This window comes from Euphorbia lathyris, chromosome 8 (genome assembly GCF_963576675.1).
Source record: "Euphorbia lathyris chromosome 8, ddEupLath1.1, whole genome shotgun sequence".
Lineage (NCBI taxonomy): Eukaryota > Viridiplantae > Streptophyta > Magnoliopsida > Malpighiales > Euphorbiaceae > Euphorbia > Euphorbia lathyris.
In genome coordinates, this window is record NC_088917.1 from 70221357 (window position 1) to 70243907 (window position 22551).

Sequence of the window (22551 nt, forward strand, 5' to 3'; positions counted from 1 at the left end):
TCACAACTAAACAGTTAGATAAAAGTAATCCCTAGTTTATAATAGTAATCATAAAATATTCATATAAGATAAAGTGAGACCATATTTTATGATTCTAATTAATTGATATACTTTTTTTTTTTTGAAAAAAAATAATTGATAAACTTAAATGAACCCAAGTCAAGTATTATATTGTGGGATTAACATAATACCGTAGAGACTTGCATGTACTAATGTCTTCTGTTCTTGAACCAAAAGTTGATCTCACAAGCTTTAGATATAAAGATATCAAGACAATTACATGGATCCAATGGATGAGTTCATTAGGATTGGGATCCAACATGAGATAACAGGATGGATGGATCTATCTAGTGTCACATGTATTATCTCAATGGTATTAATGGGTATAACTAATCATCGAACTCAAACAACCATTAATGTGATTCTGGATTATATGGTGTGATGTTTTTTACTATGTTATCTAACACGATCCAACACATCGGGTGTGCCTCGGGCAGAGATTGGATATCACTTGAAGTAATTAGAGAGTAGTTAATTATAGACCGGGCATTCATCACACTCGATAGATGAGAAAGATATTTATGGCCTCTTATGGAGACTTAACTTGAAATCCTTTAAGAAATGAAATGGAGATTTCACTTAACTTATCTATTTAGAGTTAATTCTACCCAAACAAGTAAAACAAACATCTATGTATATGTAACTTGACAGTTTCTATAGTTTCGATACGTTTACGGATATAGTTGATGAAGGATTATAGTATACCGCAACTAATACTGAAATGTAAAAGGTCAAAATCAACTTGACTTCTTATGGCTCTAGGAGAATGAGACGATTTTGGTAATACAGTTTGCACACTCATTCTGCTATGCGTTTTGATTGAATTAATTTGTTTAAGTTAATTGCAACAAACGTATACGACTAGTTGCATTAAGAACCTAATGAGTCACACGCTAAGAATTAAGACCGGGTGATAAAATGGTAATTTGGAATCGTTCCAATTTTGAGAAAGAAAATTAGAGGGGGCCGAAATTACACTAGTTTAGAATAAATTATTTAATTGATTTATGGTGTAATTTTAATTAGATTATAATTATAAATAAATTAAGTAAATCAATTGTAGTACTGACCTATTGAAAATGTTCATCGCCTTACTACCATAGTCTCTCTGAAACTTCTTTCTTTTCGTCTAAAGGCAGGGGTAGGATATCTTACTGACTTTCCTGAGCTTGCTATACCCAGCCCTTAGAGGTATAAATACCGGTACACACTTTTGGTTTTGAGATTAGGATTGGGTTCTTTGAGTTGGTTTGAGACAGAAGCAAGTAGTCTAAGATGTGAACTGTCCGATTTCGGCTTTCGTAGTTTGCTGCTAAATGAATATGTCCCTACTTCCTATTAGCAATCGAAAAGTTAGAACCCGAAAAAGAAAAGAGAAATATAAATTATAATGTGATTATATATACAATATAATTAGTAATAAATAGTTATTTTATTTCCTATTTAATTAAATTAACCTAATGTGATTAGAACATTAATTAAATAATTAACCTAATGTAATCAGGAGTGTAATTAAAGGAATTAAAACTTATAAATACCACATAGGGTATTTTCGACCAATACTAATGAAAAGGGTTAATCACTCTCTAATTTTCAACACAATTATTTCTCTCGTTTCATCAATTCGTTTCTTAGTTCGTGTGGATACCGTTAGAGGCTTCCTATTCATGATCACTAAACAAGGTTGATCTAGTATGTTGAAAAGATTAAGTTGATCTAGTTCGTAGAAAAGATTAAGAAATCTTCGAAGGCACTTCGTTTGCAACAATAAATAGATTTTTAATAAAGTATTTTTGTTTAACATATTTATGATATGAAATAACGATTAACAGATGTTAAGGGATATGAAAATAGAAAAGTTTTTGTTTTCCGCTGTGCCTATACATGTTCTATTTCCTAACATGACAACCATTGGTTCGGTGTGAAGATAGAGATGTTTTTTTCGGTGCGGATATGGGGGACTAGCTGTATAGTAATTTCACCAGTAATAAGATGTGGTTTGGGTTTGACTGACTGGTCGTATTTGTCATGGTGATGTGGCGGGTATGGCTCTGGAGGTGCCAATATATTTTCGAGCCGAATGTGGCCTCTTATGAGAATAAATTTGAGTTTCTTAGAGTACAAGTTAATAATTTTCAACATGCTTATAGCTTTGAACAAAGTATGATTAGGGGTATGTTGAGGGAAGTATTGATGGGATGAAAGCCGCAGAATTTTGTGGTGGATGAAAATGAATAGGATGGTGAGAGTAAGGGGAAACTAAGCCCACCTTTATGGGGGTCTGTTGTGTGACATGAATGGGATTTGGCTAGGGAGTTTTGCTATTAATATCGAGGTTTGTACGACGATTCTTAGGGAGCTTTGGAAGCTTTACCTCGGTTTGGAGCTAGCGTGGAGCAAAGGCTATGGTAAAGTCATTTTTTAGTTAGATTCTAAGATTGTAGTCCGCCTAATCAGTCAGGAGCATAAACATCGATTCTATTGGCTTATTGGTAAATGCAAAGAGTTGTACGTTCGGAATTGAGATGTGAAGATTGTGCATGTGCTCTGTAAGGGCAGCATGACTGCTGATTGGATGATCAACTATATAGAACGTTTGTCTTTAAATCGTCACGAGTGTGATGTGCCTCCTGCAGATATTCAGGATATTATTAATGCAGACATGTATAGTTTATGTCTTTCTTTCTCAGGTGATTCGTATCTAAAGTTTTTTTTTTTTGTTATAACCCCTCTAGTATAAAAAAAAATAAACAATAAATAATAAAAGTTGAAATAAACAAATCTTCTATTAATAAGTTAATATAATTTCAATTCTTTTCAAAAGAAAAAAAAAAAGTTAATATAATTTCAATTAGAATAACTTTTTTATTTTTTTTATTTCTGCATCATGAATATTCAGGATCTACTTTCTTTATTTATAGATTAAATTTTTATTTTAGCATCTAGTTTATTATATTATATTTGGTCATAATAAAAAGTGATTATTACTAGAAAGGATATTTTATAAATTATCAATTGTATATTTAAGTAAAGTAATAAATTTAAATCTTGTGCTACAGTACTGATATAGAAAAGATATATATAAACATAAAACAATTCAAATCAATGGATAATTATAAAGAAAATTTATTTCAATCATTACGTATAAATTTGGACTTTTAATATGTGTATTTCATCATTTACGAATAAAAGAATGATGCTACATAGACGAATTAAAAAGGTTCCTTGGTTGATTTTTATTTGTAATGGTGTGATTTTTAATATATAGTCGATTTAACTTAATCCACTAATTTATTTAAGGCGTTACATTCATTCATTTTTTATCCCTAAATTAAAGTAGTAAAGTCAATTAGTATATATTTTTTTTTTTGCATTATCCTTTTTTTTTTTTTGAAAAGGGTCCGAAAAACTGCCTCCTCTTTTCTTTCTCTGTGACAAAAAAGACAAAACAATAACTACCTCATCCGAATGTTCGGAAGAGTTTAAAGGATGAAGATTGGAATGTAGACGCTCTTTTGCAAATTTGGATTTTCAGGAAATATATGATTTATTGTTTTTTTGTGTGTTTTTTTTTACTTTTAATGGTTTGTTTTGCTCATTGTAGTCTTTTTTATTCCTTCGTGAATCTTGTGAGGTGTTATTACTTACTGTTTTATTGTACTTGTTCTTCTTTTTCTATCTAATGAAAGTATAAACATTTTCATAAAAAAAAAGTCAATTAGTATATTAAATTATTAAAATTATTAATCAGATTCTTAAATTAAGCAAAAATCATTAATTGGTTTCTCATTTTATCGTAAAATTAAAAATTGTGGCTATTTTATAAAGATTGTAATAATCTCTGTGTTGGTTCAAAATGAGTTTGGGAAAAAGGATCTGAAACTATTCAACCGAATTATTTTCGATGAGGCTTCAATTAGAGGTTTTTATTTAAAATGAGGACTCAATTGATGATTTTTGTTAGTTTAGAGACCTGATTAATGATTTTGATAGTTTAAAGTCCTAATTGATTTTAAAGTCTAATTGATTTTGAAGTCTTAGTTTAGTAACCTTAGAGCATCTCCAAGAGACTCTTAGTACACTCTCTAAAAATAATATAAATAATTGACTTTTAGTGATTTAACAGTGACTAAGACATATAGGCCCTGTTTGGTAAAGAGCGTTTTGGGATAAAATGAGCGGTTTTGACCAACTTTAGCGGTTTGACCACTGAAACCGCTGATTGGAGTGTTTGGTGGAGAGAGGTTTGGGAGAGAGGTTTGGGATGAAAACGCTAATTTAGAAAAAGCTCATTTTAGGAGCTTTTTCAATTAGCGTTTTGCAATATTAAAATTAATGGACTTCTTTAACCCTAATTATTTTATGTATATTTTTATGTATTAAAAAAAGAAATGCCCTTATTCGTCTTTTTGCACAAACCGCTATTATCAACCAGCTAATTTTTACCAAACAGGTCTACACAAACAGCTAGTCAAATCAGCTAATGTAATCAGCTAACAGCTAACAGCTAATGTAATCAGCTAACAGCTAATAGCTAACAGCTAATTCCCAAACAGGGCCATAATCTCTAACAACTCTTTATATTCACTCTTTATTTGTTATTTTATTATTAAAATTATTAATTATTATTATATTTACCAATAGTGAGAGGAGAGAGAATTCTCAATAATAAATTATTAATAAAAATTGAGTTAAGAGGCACTAATAGGTGGAGAGATGCTCTTTATTAATTGAGAGGATGGAGAGACTTTTGGTAATTTGAGGAGCCACTAAAAAACTGTTGGAGCTGATTTTTCATTCTCTCTCCTCAAATTTTAATTTAAAAGTAACTTAAAACTGTTAGAGATACTTATACCTTTATTTAACTGAATGGTAACACGTGTCGCATCGTGGTATTACTAAAAAATTTAGTATTGAAAAATGAGTTGAATGGTGGATAAATGCGGCGAATTGCTCCAGTCAGGAATTAATATCCAGCAACGCACCCGATTTCAACACGTGTCACTACTTTTGCTGCTTATTCACTTTTTTGGGTTATCAAATTGGACACGTCACAAGTCCGTTAGACTTTATTGCACGGCTATATTTGTCTAGAAAAGCATTCTAACACTCCATCCACTATCTAATATACAAGGAAAATGTTTAATCTACAACTAGTTTTTTTTGGGAACGTACAAAAAAAAAATATAAATATTAAAATTTATTGTAATTTACTAATTAAAATCAAGGCAAAAATTTATTTTTAAATTAAATTTTATTATTTTATATTTACATTTTTTAAATATCATAACATGATAAAGCATATGAGATTCTTCGATTTCGTATATCGTCGAGCCAAGTATTTACTAACTCTTCGACATCGAAAAGCTTGTTGGGTCAGGATACTATAAGAACTCCCTCGGATAAAACTAAAAAATCCAGGACTATTCCAATCATTTCTCATCCATCATTCAAAACCTATAAATAGAATCACCATACACCATAATAAGGGTAACTTTTTTCTCACTACTTTTTTCGTTGCGCTTACTAACTTGATTTCAGAGTGTATTCTAAGGACCGATTCTAGTGCAGGTTATCCAAACGACGAGCACAACTCTCGACTTCTTATTATTTGGCGTGGTGAGCGTGCATCGAACAACTTAAGCCATACAAAACCCCCTAAACCATGACAGAAATCCTAGTCTCCACGGATCCTACCCCTACCAAGAAAATAGTCAGCACGAGCCAACCCGATAGACAAAGGGAGCTAGAAGCAATGGCCACCAACCTCACCTTCGAAGACAGTGTGATATGGTCAGCATCGACTGGAAGACGAACAAGACCTTACTGCCAAAATCCTAAAGACACTGCACAAGTTCCAATCGACACAAAACTAGCAGGCCGGAGCATAAAGACAAATGATGTTCACTCAAAAGGCCATGCAGGAAGACAACAAGGGAATTTGAGAATTCCTCCAAACAAAAAACGCTCCCCTGGTGGAGGTTGTCGCCGCGAAAACGATCATCATCAACACCCTCCCCATAGAAGAGTAACCCACCCCGCCGGTGCAAGTCCAAATCACCGCCTGGAAGAACCCAGAACAAGGAGAGGATTGGGAGGTTCATTTTCAGCGCTTCCTAAACAAGAAGGCTCTATGATGAGTAATAGGAGCTAACATAACATCGATCAAAACTCCTCTAGTACAGCGAATCATAGAGGCCAGTTTTCCCAAAAACTCCTCGCCTCTCCTTATACACTGGTATCGAAGACCCAAATAAACATTGAGCATGATCAATATCTACTTTAAAGAAGACCACATCATGTGCAAAGTCTTTCCGACCACGTTGGTCAGTGTAGCGCAAGAATGGTACCAAGGGCTAAAGCCTGAATCTGTCGACTCCTTTGATATACTGAAAGACTTGTTTGTCGCCCGCTTTGTAGGGGCTATAAAAGCCAAGAGGACCAGCTCTGACCTCAACAACGTTAAACAATAATCAACTGAGCCCTTTAGAGGATACCTGATCCACTTCCACCACATGTCTTCACAAGTGAAATCCATAAATTTCGAGGTGGATATTAACACCCTCACTAAAGGGATGACTTGTCACATTCTCAAGCAAAGTTGTTACATCAATCCGCCCCTCACCTTTTAGGAACTCATGGCCGTCAAATAGAGTTTCGTCCATTATAATGACTACACACGACCTGCAGATTACGAAAAGCGTGAAAAGGGACCAAAAAAGGAAGACAATAGAAAAGGTGAATTACTTAACCCAGCCTTGAATTTCCATCCCTAGCCCCATGAAAAGACCGAAATACCCTTTAGACAATTTTCAGAATTCTCAAATCCTCCCAAACAACCTAAACTCTCTTTAATCTAATCCGGACTAATTTATCAACGAAAACATGGATCGACGGAGGGGCGGCAAAGGAAATGGACCTATGATATATATTTCCGTTTGATTTTGATGATTTTTGGACGTTTTTTGCATCGAATTTTGCTGTTATTCGAAATCGAAATCAGAACATGGGGTGTGTGGAAATCACGCCGTCACCACTGGTGCGGCGTATGAACATCACGCCGCACTACATGTGACAGCGTGATAGCCTCACGCCTCACCACATGCGACGACATGATATTCATACACTGTCACCTGTGGTGCGGCGTGATAGCCTCACGCCCTTACAATGGTGAGGTCGTGATGCTCATACGCCCGTGTGGCGTGTGGGCAATTTTTTTTTTTTAAAATTTAGTTTAATTTAATTAGATTTTTATTATTTTTTTACTTCCCGACACGTGGGCTTGTGGCTATCACGCCCTACCGTGCGGTCGACGTGAGGCTATCACGCCCGACCGCAAGGTGGGACGTGATAGCCTCACGCCTCACCATACGGTCGAGTCACGTCCGCGTTTTGGAAAGGCAAAAAGAAAAATAAATCCTTTCTTCTACCCAAAACCCTTAAAAAGGTATTTTCGTCGTTTCACGTGGTTAGGGGTGGGAATTCAAGGCTTTTGATATAACAAAACCATAGAAAAGCCATTATCGAAAGATGGGACACCTGAACGACAGGTGCCAATTTGACGATAAACGGGATGTTCTAAAAAAATATCTATATCAGCAAAAACTCTAAAAAATAACACCACATCAGCCATGTACCTATAGTATCCTGTTTCTAATAAGGGCTAAATTGTACTTATAGGCTTGAAAGAAAGAAAATAAAAGTCAAAGTAGATAAACCAACAAACCATCTATGTACCGACATAAATTAAAACGGGAAATTTATGATCAATTATAGATCTGAATAAACCGAAGAATACAGTTCATTATTTGGAGATTTTGTAAAAAATGTCGACTTTGAATGTTCCGCCGGTGCTTACTACCCCTAGAGACGATGCGGCGACTCTCTACCGTGCTTTTAAGGGTAAACTTTCACAATTCCAGCCCTTCACTTTCTATTTGGGGATTTTTTTTGATTCATCATTCCTCTATTTATTTATTTACTTTTGATTATTCTTTTCTAAAGTTATCAAATTATTGTTTTGCTTTGCCTTTGTATAATTGGAGGTTTCTGATTTGTTTTTTAGAAAAGAAGGAAAGTTAAATCTTTAAGGAAGTTTTGTTGATACGCTAGATAATTCCATATGATGCTTTTTTGATTATGTTCTTTTGTTTTCAATGATTTAGCATTCTGAACAATAGAAATAGTGGAATTTATCTGTATAATTGCTTAATTCAACATTTTCAGTGTAGTTTATAGGGTTTGTAATTAGCAGTAGGGGTTGAATCTCTGGTTGTCGGTTTGAGATTTGGATTCCCACTCGGTCAAAATTTAGCCCTTATTGGTAGCTAAGCTGTAAATTCCACATTAAATCCTCATTGAGGTCTGTGGATCCAGGATCACTAACAGGGTGCTCCAATTTCTATGGGTGCTTAATTGATTGTTTTTTTGGGGCGCCTTTACAACAACAACAACAAAGCCCTAGTCCCGAAATAATTCGGGATCGGCTAACATGAACCATCATATAAAACCGTGAAATCAAGTGGTGTCAGCGACACAAATTCTCTTCCTCCACTCTGTCCTATCCATTACCATATTTTCCTCAATCCCTAATAAACTCATATCACTCTCGATCACCCTCCTCCAAGTTTGCTTAGGTCTTCCCCTACTCCTCACCACTACATCCCTTTGCCACTCTTATGTTCTTCTGTCCTCCTAACCGGCGCATCAAGCGCTCCATACACGGATTCAATGGAGTTTTCGGCTACGAGTGGGTGCTCAAGCCCCCTCCTGACCCCCTAGATTGCATAGCCCTTCAACTCAGTTTGTAGGTTCATTTTGCCCCAAGTTAAACTTTTGGTATTAGTTTGGCATTTCAACTTCGCTTTTTGGGTCTCATCGGTCCAAAAAAAATTCACTAATCATACACGCATCGCTTTTGGACTAATTTGACAAAAAAGGACAAGTTATGGTTAAAATTGACACCTAATAAAATTCATTTTGGGCAAAATTCATCATAAATCCAAGTTTAGGGGCCAACCTGACCATTTATCGACTACGAGCTGGACTAATTCTCAACAGCTGACATTATTTTCAATGCAAGTTTGAACTGTTTTTGATATAGTAGTAGTGATAGATATGCGAAAACATATGTAAATAAGAAAGTAATCATACTATGCAACAATTTTTTGTTATTTGAATAAGATTTATTAAAAGGAAATAGATCAGAGGAGCAAGAATATTGTAGACAGAAGAATTATGATGGCTACTGTTAAATACGAACACGGAGCAGTAGTGTTTTATTGTCTTGAATGAATTAAATAAAAATTTGTAGATGATAATTTTGACGAAGAATGTTTTTGGCATGTATGATCAGAAAAGTTTGAGCAAATACATTAGTATTTGGTTTTGAGAAGCTTTGATCTTGCTTTTTTGCTAGGATTGGGGTGCGACACCTCTCTTGTGATCAATATACTGGCTCATCGAGATGCAACACAACGTGCACTCATCATACACGAGTACAATACAATCTACTCTTCTGATCTTTTTAAACGCTTGACTTCAGAACTAACTGGCAAATTGGAGGTACCGATTATCTATCTTGTTAAGAATTCTTTTCAATCTTTTTCGACTTTTGAAATTAATGTTAACCATAATGTAAATATATGGTATCAATTTCAATCAGGGGAAAAACTCTAGTGATTATGGATAAGCATATATTTTCAAAATCCTAATAAAACCGGGTTTGGTTTTTCTCTACATTTTTGTTATGTACTTATTAAAATGCAGCCATACGGGGGGTGCATACGTGGTGTGGCGATCATTGCCCATGTTATTTTGTAGGAGAATTCATTATGTGTATTCATATATGTTTTTTTTTTCAGACAGCAGTTCTTTTGTGGATGCATGATCTACCTGGGCGTGATGCCATAATCGTGAAGCAGGCATTAACGCCCGGAACATTGAATATTGAAGCTGCAAACGAAGTAATATGTTCTCGCACCCCTTCCCAAATACAGGTATTTAAGCAGCATTACCATGCAAAATTTGGGGTATACTTGGAGCATGATATTGAAAGACAGACATCCGGAGATCATAAAAAGGTAAATTTTCTTTTTACTTTCTCCACTCTTAAATTTCCTTATTAGTCGACTTGCTTTTGATCGTCCATATTGTTTGCTCTATTAACATAGTGGAGTTTCACTCCTCAAACATGCGCTTTTAGTTTCGAGTATTAGTTAACCTTCCTTACACTATTCAAAAGCAATAGCTTATGATACATTTCAGGGTTAATTGTTCTCGACTCTGTACTTTGTTGTCTTGGAATGACCTTCTAGTTATTTACGTGATTTTGATGCACCTGAATCATTGTATTTGCTCTTCGATATAGGGCTTTCTGTGGTACGAGCTTCCTTTTGTTATGAATATTTCAATGCTTCTATCTGTAATTCGGTAAAAAAAATTCCATCTTGGCCTTTTTTTATAGGTGAATCTGCGTAGGTTCGAGTTTGATCAGACACTTTTTACGTGATTACTCTCTCAATTGAGATCTTATGTGTACACTAGAAATCGAAATGGACTAGAGGCCCTTTATGTTGCACGGAAGCTAAAACGGACACTTAGAAACATTAAGAAGAAGAAGGGAAGAAGGGCGGCCTGGTGCACTACGCGTCCCCACTAAGCGAGGGTCCGGGGAGGGGTCCCACCACAAGGGTGTACTGGGGGCAAGCCTTCCCTTGCTAATTTTTTTTTTAGTAAGAGGCCGCTCCTAAGACTCGAACCTGTGACCTTCGGACACTTAGAAACATTAAAGGGCGGCCCGGTCGCACTACGCGTTCCCACTGAGCGAGGGTCCAGGGAGGGGTCCCACCACAAGGGTGTACTGGGGCAAGCCTTCCCCTGCCAATTTATTTGGCAAGAGGCCGCTCCTAAGATTCGAACCCATGACCTCTTGGTCACACGACAACAACGTTTACCGTTGCGCCAAGGCTCGCCCTCACACTTAGAAACATTATTTTTAAAAAATTATAGCTAGGAAACGGTAATGGAAACAGAAAAAGAAAATGAAATGGATATGGGAGAAGAGTTTCCGTGCAACATAGGAGGCCCTTTCTACTCAATTCGATCTTAATTGATTGCATCCTAGGCTTGTAGATGCGTGGATTTGGAAATTTGTTTTTCAGCACGTTTGCAACCTTTTCTGCTTTCACTTCATATTCATTATCGACATGCATTAGATTTTTCGCTGATGTGTAATCGTGAATACTTTATATTTAGCTGTTGCTTGCGTATGTGAGCGTACCACGGTCTGAAGGGCGGGAAGTTAATCACCAGATGACTCAAGATGATGCTAAGGCTCTTTATAAAGCAGGGGAGAAGAAATTCGGAACTGATGAGAAGGTTTTCATCCGCATATTTAGTGAAAGAAGCGCGGCACATTTGGCTGTTGTAAATCTTGCTTATTACAACATGTACGGTAAATATCTAAAAAAGGTAATTTTTTTTTTTTTTACTTCAATTGTTCTTAATATCTTCTCATTTGTCAGTAGCTTGAAAATTCTGTGATGTGAAATTTAAAATGGAGTCTTATCTCAGGTTGTGAAGAGTGAAACATCTGGACATTTCAAACATGCTTTATTGACAATTTTGCAATGTTCCGAAAATCCTGCGAAGTATTTTGCAAAGGTAATATATTCTCTTTTACGTTTCTAACTCCATGTCGTAATCTATTGTTTTATTATAATGTCCATATAGTTATGGTGAAATTCAGGGTAAATTGATTTACACCAATGGCCCCTCAACTTTGGTCGGTCTTTCTTTATGGTCCATGAACTTCAAAACCGGACATAAAAGTGATTGAACTTAGCCCTTTACTTGTATAAAAATCCTTTACGAAAGTAAACCGCCTCAAACTGACCATCGATGACTTCAAAATGGAAAAGTCCAAGAATTAAAGTTGTTTAAGACCACATTACCTATGGAACCCATGTTTTCGATTTTCTGAATCACCGTGTTCGGAGCTTTCTCTCTTTAAATAACCGTCTTTTCTCACCTAACCAAAAAGAACCTATATGACCTCAAAACCGAAAATTTAAAGAATTAAAGTTGCATAGAATATAATTTTCATCAATTCTAGAATGGAGGGTAATCAGGTTAAGGGAGTTTTATATCAGTAAAGGGAAAAAAGTTCAGTGGCTTTTATGCCCGGTTTTGAAGTTCAGGGCCATAAAGAAGGTAAGGACAAAGTTGAGCTCCATGGGTATAATTTATCCAGTGTTTTATTATCATGCTCATATAGTTCTGGTGAAAGTCATGCTATTTTATGCCAAGATATATTTTTTTTCTTTTGGTTTTATTGATTTTGTGGACAATTTTTCATTTTGTAAGTACTGCCAGAACTTCTGTTTCAATTCGTTTGCCTCATTTCTTGGGTTTCCGGTGATAATTCGATACACATTGTACCTTGGGGAGGTGATTGTCGATTGTGACAAAATCTTCTAGTCTTAAAGGAGACTGATCTCATCAGGCCTTAGAATCTTCTTCTTCCTTTCATCTGAAGATTTATTACTAAATTGCGAGTTGATTTACAAGAATCATGATCATATCTAAAACTTTGTAGGTTCTGCACAAGGCAATGAAAGGTTTAGGTACCAATGACAGCACACTTATAAGAGTTATTGTGACAAGAACTGAGATTGATATGCAATATATAAAAGGTGAATATCTTAAGAAGTACAAAAAGACATTGAACAATGCAGTTCACTCCGAAACATCCGGAAATTATCGAACTTTCCTTCTTTCGCTCCTGGGGCCGAACCAGTAGCTCAATTGTGATGTATATGCTAAATGAAGTTTGTTAATTATGGACATTGATGTAAATGTTATGCTAATAGATAGCAAGTTTGCAGTTTTTTCAATTGTTTTGTCTTGTAAATTAATTATTTTGGTGTGGAGGAAAAGGGGAAGACTGACCTCTAGTAGTTGAAGTTATGATTCTCTTGTAATTATGTTAGGTTTGTGTGTCCAGCTAGTAAATATTTTATTGAATCTGCCATGTAAAGTAAAACTATTGCTATTATTCTAGTTTTGGCTTGGGTCTGGTAATGATTTTCATTCTTGGAATCCTTGAAAAAAGCTAAAATTTTGCTCCTTGCACATGTTTAGGGTAAATTACAGCCATGGCCCCTGAATTCACTTATTTTCATTATGGCCTCTAAACTTAATTGTCCATTTCATGTCGTGTTTTAAAGGCACATGTAATTTTTTACTATGCATGTAATAATGACATTTACAAATATAGGAGAATATGGTTATATTTCTAAATTTTTTATTTCCTTTTTTATTATGATGTTAACATTGATGATCCAAAAGTTCGTTAATATCATGTTAGATTTGTGTAATGTGTTTAAGAGTTGTGTGTAATTTTACTATCTCTATTAAAAAGGATGACATGTCGAAATTTAGGAGGTTTGAATTGTGTTTACAAGTAAGAGGTTCAAATCGTGTTTACAAGTAATAAGTGTAATTGTATTACATTATTAAGGTGATATGTAAAGACATGTGAGAATATGATAATAATCTTAAGTATTTATCTCATTTTGTGTCATTTTTGAGTCAACAAGTCAATCTCTACCTAACCCAAATATTTTCGTGTCAACCAAAAAATGACACGTTACTTATTAAGCTAAATTCAAACACTAAAATTGTGTGTTGTTTCGTGTCATGTAATCAGATCATGTATAACTTTGCCGGCTTTAATTGTAGAGTTGATGAAAATGATATTTTATTTATTTATTTTTTTGTTTTGAGTTATTTAGGAGTTGTTTGTTAGTAAAGAGAAAATGATAATTTAGAAAGAGAAAATTTCAAAAATAATGATTTCATGGGAAATGTAGTTTAGAAATTATTATCAGTTATTTTGACACCGTTTACTTTTTAAGGAATTTTTATATTAAGTACAAGATAAAGTTTTAATGATAATTTGCACAAATTTAATTAACCCTTTGTTTATTCATAAATTATGATAAAATACTTAGTTGATAATTTTGTTTATTTTATAATAAAATTTAAAATTCACGAAATAAAATATAAGTGCCTTTAATAATATATTAATAGCTGGCCCGTAGATGCTATTTTGTCCTGAATTCCTTAAATTGTAGAGCCACTAAAGATAATGTCACACTATTCGAGTTGATATTGAGTTGTTGTTGGGCTAGTTATTGGGTTCACTGCTTGTCGGGTCTTTTATTCGAATGTCACAATTTACCATATTATCAAAATTAATTTTTAATATCTTACTATTTTTTATATATAATAAATAAAATATATTTTTATATTTTAATTAAAAAAAATTCTAAATTCTAAAAAATATACCATACTCATCATTTATAAATCACAATCCTTAAAATATATTAAAAATAATAATTTTATTAATTTGATATAATTGAAATTATTACTCAATATAATTATATGTAAATTTTTAAAAATAAATTTTCATATAAATTTCTTTAAACTAATTTATTTTAAAAATAAAATAAAATCTTAATGTATACGTTCTCTCCAACTAATCTGCACCTATCTTGTCGTCGTCATCTAGCATTCTATCGGAACCACCTAAGGTGGTGTCAACCCCTCTCTGCCTAAAAGCTCGTCCTACTCTTTTAGAGATCTGTTGTGGAAACACTTAAATGATAGATATCGAATCCTTACTGATTTAAAGGAAAAAGAATTGGTTTCTATTAAATTTATTAATGATAATCGTTTGAAGCCTCGGCCACTTCTTGCAAATTGAAAAGGAAACTCGCCCAACCTTGACAAGATGCCTAACCATCAAGCTTCTTAGTCGTAATATTGGATTTATCGCCTTTCAAAAGCATGCACTAAAAATTGTGGAACCAAAGGACAAAGTCGACATAATGGACCTTGGCAAGAGTTTCTTCTCGTTAAATTCGAGTAAGATGGAGATAGTGAACATGTTATGAAGGAGGGCCCATTGATTGTTCAAGGCCATTACTTGACCATTTGAACTTCGTCCCTCGATTTTAGTCCTTTAAAGTCCATAGTTAATGCTACCATGGTTTGAGTTCGCTTTCATGAAATTCCAGTACAATATTATGGCGAGGATATCTTGCTTACCATTTGGTAATATGTTTGAAAAATCAATACGTGTCGATAAGAAAACGACCTCCACTGCAAGTGGTCGTTTTGTCCGTGTTTGTGTAGAGACCGATCTTTCTGTCCCCTTCTTGTTCAGTCGTATGCAGAAATCTTTAATTGAGAGATGATTCATCTAAAGGGTGCCTGACGACTCTCGAGCCGAAAAATCGAAAAACTATAAAAAAATCTTAAATATAAATTAAATTAAAATTTTATTCATTAAAAACACTTTATTAATTAAGAGTATATGAAGAAAATATTAATAATATTTAATATTTTCTTATTTTATTGTAGGCCTAATTCCTTGCACTTGTTCATAAAAGTAGTCTGGTTCCCTGAACTTTGTTAGTATCTCACTAGCTCCCTAAACTTGTCCATAAAAGTATATTAGCTTCTTGAACTTTGCAAGTGTCTCACCAGCTCCCTAAATTTGATTATTCCTTAACAGCTAAATACAAAAACTTATTAAACCTAAATTCTAAAAATACATCTTCATCTATTCGAGAGGTAATTTTTTCTCTTCTCCCATCTTTCAACCTATTATAAGAGTTAGGGTTGCATATTTGAGAAACCGAATGAGTGAGGATCGAGAGTTAGTATTATGGTTTTTGTATTTAGTTGTTACAGAATAAGCAAGTTCACGAAGTTGGTGAAACACTTGTAAAATTCAAGGAGCTACTATACTTTTATGGATAAGTTTAGGAAGCTGGTGATACGAAATAAACAAGTTTAAAGAGCTAGTAAGACACTAACAAAGTTCAGGAAATCAGTCTACTTTTATTTTTATCGATAAACTCAGGAGCTCTTGATGTATTATGGCCTTTATTTTATGTGTATAGGTACATTTTTGTTGCATATATTCTTAAAATGGACGAAGCATATATTAAAGAAAATTCCTATTAAGAGTATGATTGTCATTTGAGCATCATTACATAGTCAAAGAGTCAAGATATGGATTCTAAAGATTACTTAAAAATATAGATTAGAAACTGTTGTAGGACTTTTTTGAATTTGAACAAAAAGGATTAATGAGTGGGACATATAATGCACCCCATAATTCAAACAAAATAAATTCAATTCAATTCAATTTAAATAAAAAGACATTACATTCATTTTGGTCCCTAAACTAAAGCTTCAAAATCAATTAGGATCCTAAACTATCAAAATCATCAATTAGGTCTCTAAATTAAGCAAAAATCATCAATCAAATTCCATCATATCCTAAAATCAGAAACTGTGAATATTTGATATAGGCTGTAATAATTTATGTGTTGGTTCAAAATAGGTTTGGAGAAGAAGGTCTGAAACTGTTCAACCGAATAATATTCGATGAGACCTCAAATGATGATTTTTGTTTAGAATGGAAACTCGATTGATGATTTTTTGTTAGTTCAGGAATCTGGTTGATGATTTTAATAGTTTAAGGTCTTAATTGACTTTGAAACCTTAGTATAAGGAGCCAAATGGGTATTATGCCAAATAAAAATAAAAATAAACATATAAGCTAGAAAACATGGAATAAAAAAAACATAGAAACCCTACTAATAATAAAGCAATGATGTGGATTGGCTAATTGCTCCTAATTTTCAAAAATTTATGCACTTACTAACTTTATTCTTTAGTAATTATTCATTAAATGTCATTTCCAATCTCAAAGTTTTAAACCCAATATTCTTCATGTCTTTACAGCAATATTTACTATCTTTTTTCTTGCTTTCCTTATCAAGAAATCTAATCAAAAGATCAAATTATCATATAAAAAAGAGATCACAATTTCAAGATTTCACACCATCTTACTACCTACAAGGGCCCTACTAAACACACAATTGAAAAGATTTTTTCTTTTTCCTTAATTATAAAAAAGTTTTTTTTAGAAAAGAAAAAAAGAGATAGAATTTATCCCCTTTATATCTATTTTTTCTAACTCAATAGTTAAGTTTATTCTTTTTCAATTATTATTCTTTTATGTTATATGTCAAGTGTAATTTGCCTTTTACACTGATTTTGAGAAATAAGTTATTATAAAATTTGTTAGTTACACATACATCTGTCCACGGGTTCGGGTATCCGTCTGGCCCGGCCCATGGCCAGATCTAGTTATACATCTAGAAATTTTATCATTTCAATTTCTTGAAGGCTTTAATGGAGAAATTTGATGAATTTCTCTAACCTCTAAAGGACGTGTAATGAACCCGGATCTAATCATTAAGTAAATCAACATATTTAGGCTTAACTCTTGTAGCGCAGATCCGTTGAATAGCAGCAGAAGTAATTGACATTGGCTCCGTATTACCGATCTAGGAGGTTACCACACCAAAGGAGTAATCACCATTGATTCACGAACTAAGAGCACAACTTAAAGACAAAGGGAGAGAGAAGGGGCACGTAGGAGAGAGAGAGAGAGAGAAAGAGAGTCTCTATCTTATGTTTCTTGTCTTAGGGTTTTAGGTTTCCTAGCTATCTATTTATAGCTAGGTTAAACCTTAATCCTAATCCTAATCCTATTTGGATTAGGTTACAGACGGGCCATAAATGGATCAGTAAATGGGCCAACACCCATTTACTCCATTTATCCTTACATCTCCCACTCGCATGTAACGGAAACATATTCCATCACTTTGTCTTGTTCATACTCGTAAATAGTTCGTGCGACCGACATACAATCGAAAACTCAAACGTTGTATACTCCTTGGAGATATACAACCTCTCGAATTACGTGTGTAATTAAGAAATGATATGCTTTATTCTAGAATTTATATCACATCTACTGCAATTGTCATTATCTCAACAGTTCATCTATATTCACAAGCGTGCATATATGCACAACTATCCAGATTTACAAAATATAGGACTACTAGATGTGAATTTGATAAAGTCTTTCCCTCTTATTACGTTCTTTCCATAATAATTCATTTTACTTGCCCAGTTGGCCCTTGTCCGAGCTGAATTAGTACCTAGCTCCTGGGGGCATCCTTCAAAGTAGCAAAATTGAATTACACTTCTTGAACTAGTTAAGGGCATCAAGGATAACAATTTGAGAAAAAACTTGTTTTTCACGTAGAGATTCTCATGCTAGGAAAAAAGCGAGATTGTCCTTTTTTCCATCTTTTGGTCACAAAGCACACATTGTATGAAACACATGTGCTATGATGTTCTAATCCTTCCATCTAAATAAAGTGCATGTCTATGCTCAAAATAACACCATATGAAGGTTTCAGTTTCGATGTGCCATACCATCTAACCTTAGTCTATCTCATTATAGGACTACATTCGGCTATCTAAGACAGAAGATTTCATTCAAGCAACTCTGATTGAAATCTGAGATTATAAATAATCTTTTATATACATATATTATCCACTCATATGTATATTTCTAACCTCCATGCTAATGAATCTAGATCCATTGTTACTGCAAGACGACGTCAATTATTGAGCAAGTTCTCGTTTACTCAAAAAGTCGCCTCATCCTTATCTTTGTCACCACAATTAACAAAATGAGGGTAACCGCTCATGTGAGTGAGCTGCTATTCTGTCTGACATGCTCAATTACAAACATTAAAATACAATATTTACATACACGTGTATTATAGGTGATTCAAAAAGACACTTTATTGAATATGAAACACATGTCACAAAAGTTACATGTAATGGAAATATGTTTACATCCTAAGTAATCTATGGGACCTAATATGTTTCACAAAAATATCTCTCTTAACAGGTTTTATTAGAGGGTCAGCAACCATGCCATGAGTCGAAACATATTTCATATAGACTTCTTTGCATGCAACTAATTCTCTAACAAAATGATATTTGATTTCAATATGCTTTGCATTACTATGAAATCTTTGATCCTTAGAAAAAGTAATAGCAGATTGACTATCACTACTAATTATTACTGGAGAGCTTGTTGTAAAAACGTTTAGGTGATCCATAGATCCAACGTTTAAGTGATCCAAGAATGGCAAATGAAGAATATAATGCCAAGAATGGCAAATGAAGAAAATAAAATCTGAAATGTCGAATGCCAAAACTGGCAAATGAAAAGTGAAATTTTTACAAATAAGAAATACTTTGAGAAAGGAATAAAGTCTAGAATGGAGAATCCAAAGCGTATGCTAAAAGCAATAACTGTATATGGTTGGCCGCCTATTTATATCCTTGAATGGAAACTTACGCCATGCAAAATAGAATGGCAAATGGAAAACGAAATTTTCACAAAAACAAAGTAAAGACACTTTGGAAAATAAGTAAAGGCTAGTGCCTAGAGTGCCAAAATCCTAGAAGGGCGAATAAAGCTTAAAATGATGAACATAGCATAGAGTGGTGAATGTCTAGAATGACGGTAGAACTACGTGGCTTTATTCCCAAAAGAATTGATGGTGTACGTAGGAAGCTTGATAATAAGAAATTATCAAGTCCAAGCCAAAAAGATTAGTAAATTTTGACAAGTCAAGAAGGGATAGTTCTTTGAGTTAGACTCTCAAGCACTTTCATTAGCTTATGGAACATAAGAAGACCTTTCGGGTTAAGCATGATGCTTAGAGAAGCAGGAAAGCTTAAATGTCGTGTCCCATTCCTACTGGTCTGGGGAAATATGTTTAATATAAAGGCATTAAATGCAAGAAATGCTTTAGACAGCCCGAAAGAGCTTTTTGAACTTTTAAAGGGTGCTTCTGATAACATCCCAAATTATTCCTTCTAGAGTAAGGAATAAGGGTGAATTAATAGAAATAATGGAAAACCGTTATTCCTTCTAGAAGAAAGATTAATGACGATTACTGACGATTAAACGTATGATTAATATGGAGTTAATGATAATTCATGCAGGGGTAAATATGCAATAATGAAAGGAAGGAGTCTCTAGCATTATGCCACGCCGTGTGGACCATGACAAAAACACGACATAACAAGATATGCCCCGATGTGAGCGGGTAAAAGGGACTCACCATTTTTCTCACGGAGAGCGTACATACGCCTTAACGGTTCTAAAAATACAAAACATCACCTTTACAGTCATCCATGAATGGGAATAGATACAATTAAATGACAATTAATAGCCATTAAGGGGAATAAGGACATGACTGTTCGAATACATCATTAATATCAAAGGTTACAAAAACCTATATAAATACCCCTACTCTCAAGTATTCTAGGCATGCTTACTGATTCCCCTAAAACTCTTGTCAATTATTGTTATTATTCTCAAATAATATACTAAATTTGGTATTGGAGTGTGCCCCGCCGATTCCAACGGCACCTCACAGGGAAGTGATTCCAGCCAAAGAAATTTACATAATTATCAACTAATAAATAAAATCACATATAAAACAGAAGTATGGAACAAACACAAAATCAAATAAATTATCAAAATCGAATAAGATTGCTAAAAAAAGTACTATGAAATTTTTGGCAAAAAAAAAGAGTAATTAATCTCACTGGACGTGCCAAAAATTATTACCAATATTTCACGAATATGCTAATTTTTAATCTTGTCACATGTGGTTTAGGTGCAGGCATGCTAGAGAAGTTTCTTCTCGAGTAATATGGTTAATTTTATGGATTGTGCGCGCTAAAACTTGAAATTTAAATGCAACGATTAGCGAGGGACACAAGGATTGAAAAATCTCTCTTAGGTCTCTATCGCCGTTATAAACTTTGCTAGGTAATTAATATTTTTTCGGTTATTGCAGATAAATAAAGGAAGATTAAGTATAAGAGAACAAAATTGAGAAATTGACACAATATTTGGTAAAAATTGGATATTTATTGATGTAAATATGAGTCTAAATACATGTGTTCAAGACAAATAATTAAAATGATTACAATTGAAATAATTCTATATCAATATATAGCTAAATCAATTGAGTTGAATATGAAACAAATGAATAACATGAATTGAATTGAATTGTAAATACAATAAATGAAATGAAATCAAAAAATTCAACCACAAACTTGGAGCCACAGTTGGCTGTTTCAGCGAGACGTTGAATTGATGTAGGCTTGGGGACTCACAAACACCACGAAGCTGACTTTGTTAGCTAGATCTCCGATTCAATCAGTATTTGAGTGGGTTGAAAAATGGAACAAGTAATTACAGTTAGGGGCAGATCTGGACCCAACTTTGGAAGACTCGTACTAAAGTTTACAAACACGGAATTGAACAAAACAAAAGGATAAATTCAAGCTCAGGAAGTCAAGAATAAGTTGATCTAAAAATTTGGAACAAAAATGAATTTGAGACATTCGGGAACGTGCAAATGAAAAAGTGGGCAGATTATAAAAAAAACTGAAAACATAATATCTAAAATTATTTATGGTCAGAAGAATGGCTTGTAAAATGCGCTTCCGGATACGTAATTAGGCAAAACAAAAAGCTAAATTGAAGTTGATAATGTTAGAAACGAATGATTATAAGGAATTGAGAGCAAAAATGAATTACAAAAGGTCAGAAATAGGAATGGAAAAGTACTGGACAAAAACTATAAAAACTTGATAAAAATTGATTTTAATGAACTTCTAAGTAAAAGATTAGTAACTTTTGGACTAAGAATTTAATGATGGAGTGTAAAGAACTTAAAAACAAGTTGCTAAAGAATCTAATTGAAGTTAAACAAACTCGAAAAGCAAAATAAAACTAGGAATTATGATGAAAAAAGCTAGGAATCTAAGAATTTGACTTTGGTGTAAGTATTTTTGGGATTGTTTTGTTGTTGTCTTTGAATGAGGTTTATGGTGCTATTTATAGTTTTTTGAGAAGAGTTTGTTAGTAGGTTGTTACCACTATTCTTAATTTTTTCTCTTAGATTTTGTCCACTATTCTTAACTTCTTCCTATTTTCACTCCCACTACCTTGCCACGTCAGCCCATTAACTCCTACTTTCTTGGGTTAGAGATTGTTTGTGGTTGTGTCCATGTGTGAGTAAGGCATCAAACTTCAAGTGTGAGCCCTTAGTTCAGTTGGTGCTTGCTAGATGTCCTGTATCATTGAGCCATGCGTGCATATTGTTGGAATTTCAAACCACATGGCGTGTGGCTTCCATTTTCACATGTCTTTTAGGCATTGAATATATGTCTCATACGGCATGTGAGATAGCTCACACTCGTGTGAATTAACTCATTCTTGGACATAAACTTTACCATGCTACCGACACGCCGTGTGGCTATGCCACACGTCGTGTGGATATCTTTGGCCTGTGGGCTTAGGGACTAAAACCGTTCCACACGACGTGTAGAATGTTTTTCATAAACTTTATTTTTAATTTTTATTATATGTTTTTTATTTACATTAAATTGAAAAATAAATGAATTTGTTCTGAGGGCCACACGTAGATATTTCATTCTCATGTTCTACATAAA

The 22551-nt window shown here is 33.8% G+C and overlaps 1 protein-coding gene across 1 annotated transcript; it reads left to right on the forward strand.

The window, feature by feature from the left end:
* Nucleotides 1-7726: 7726 nt before the first annotated feature.
* Nucleotides 7727-13146, forward strand: LOC136202913 (annexin D5-like). Its single transcript, XM_065993897.1, has 6 exons — nt 7727-7962; nt 9479-9624; nt 9924-10142; nt 11317-11532; nt 11635-11724; nt 12659-13146. The coding sequence occupies exons 1-6, from the start codon at nt 7887-7889 to the stop codon at nt 12860-12862; spliced, it is 951 nt and encodes a 316-aa protein (XP_065849969.1). The 5' UTR covers nt 7727-7886; the 3' UTR covers nt 12863-13146.
* Nucleotides 13147-22551: the final 9405 nt, after the last annotated feature.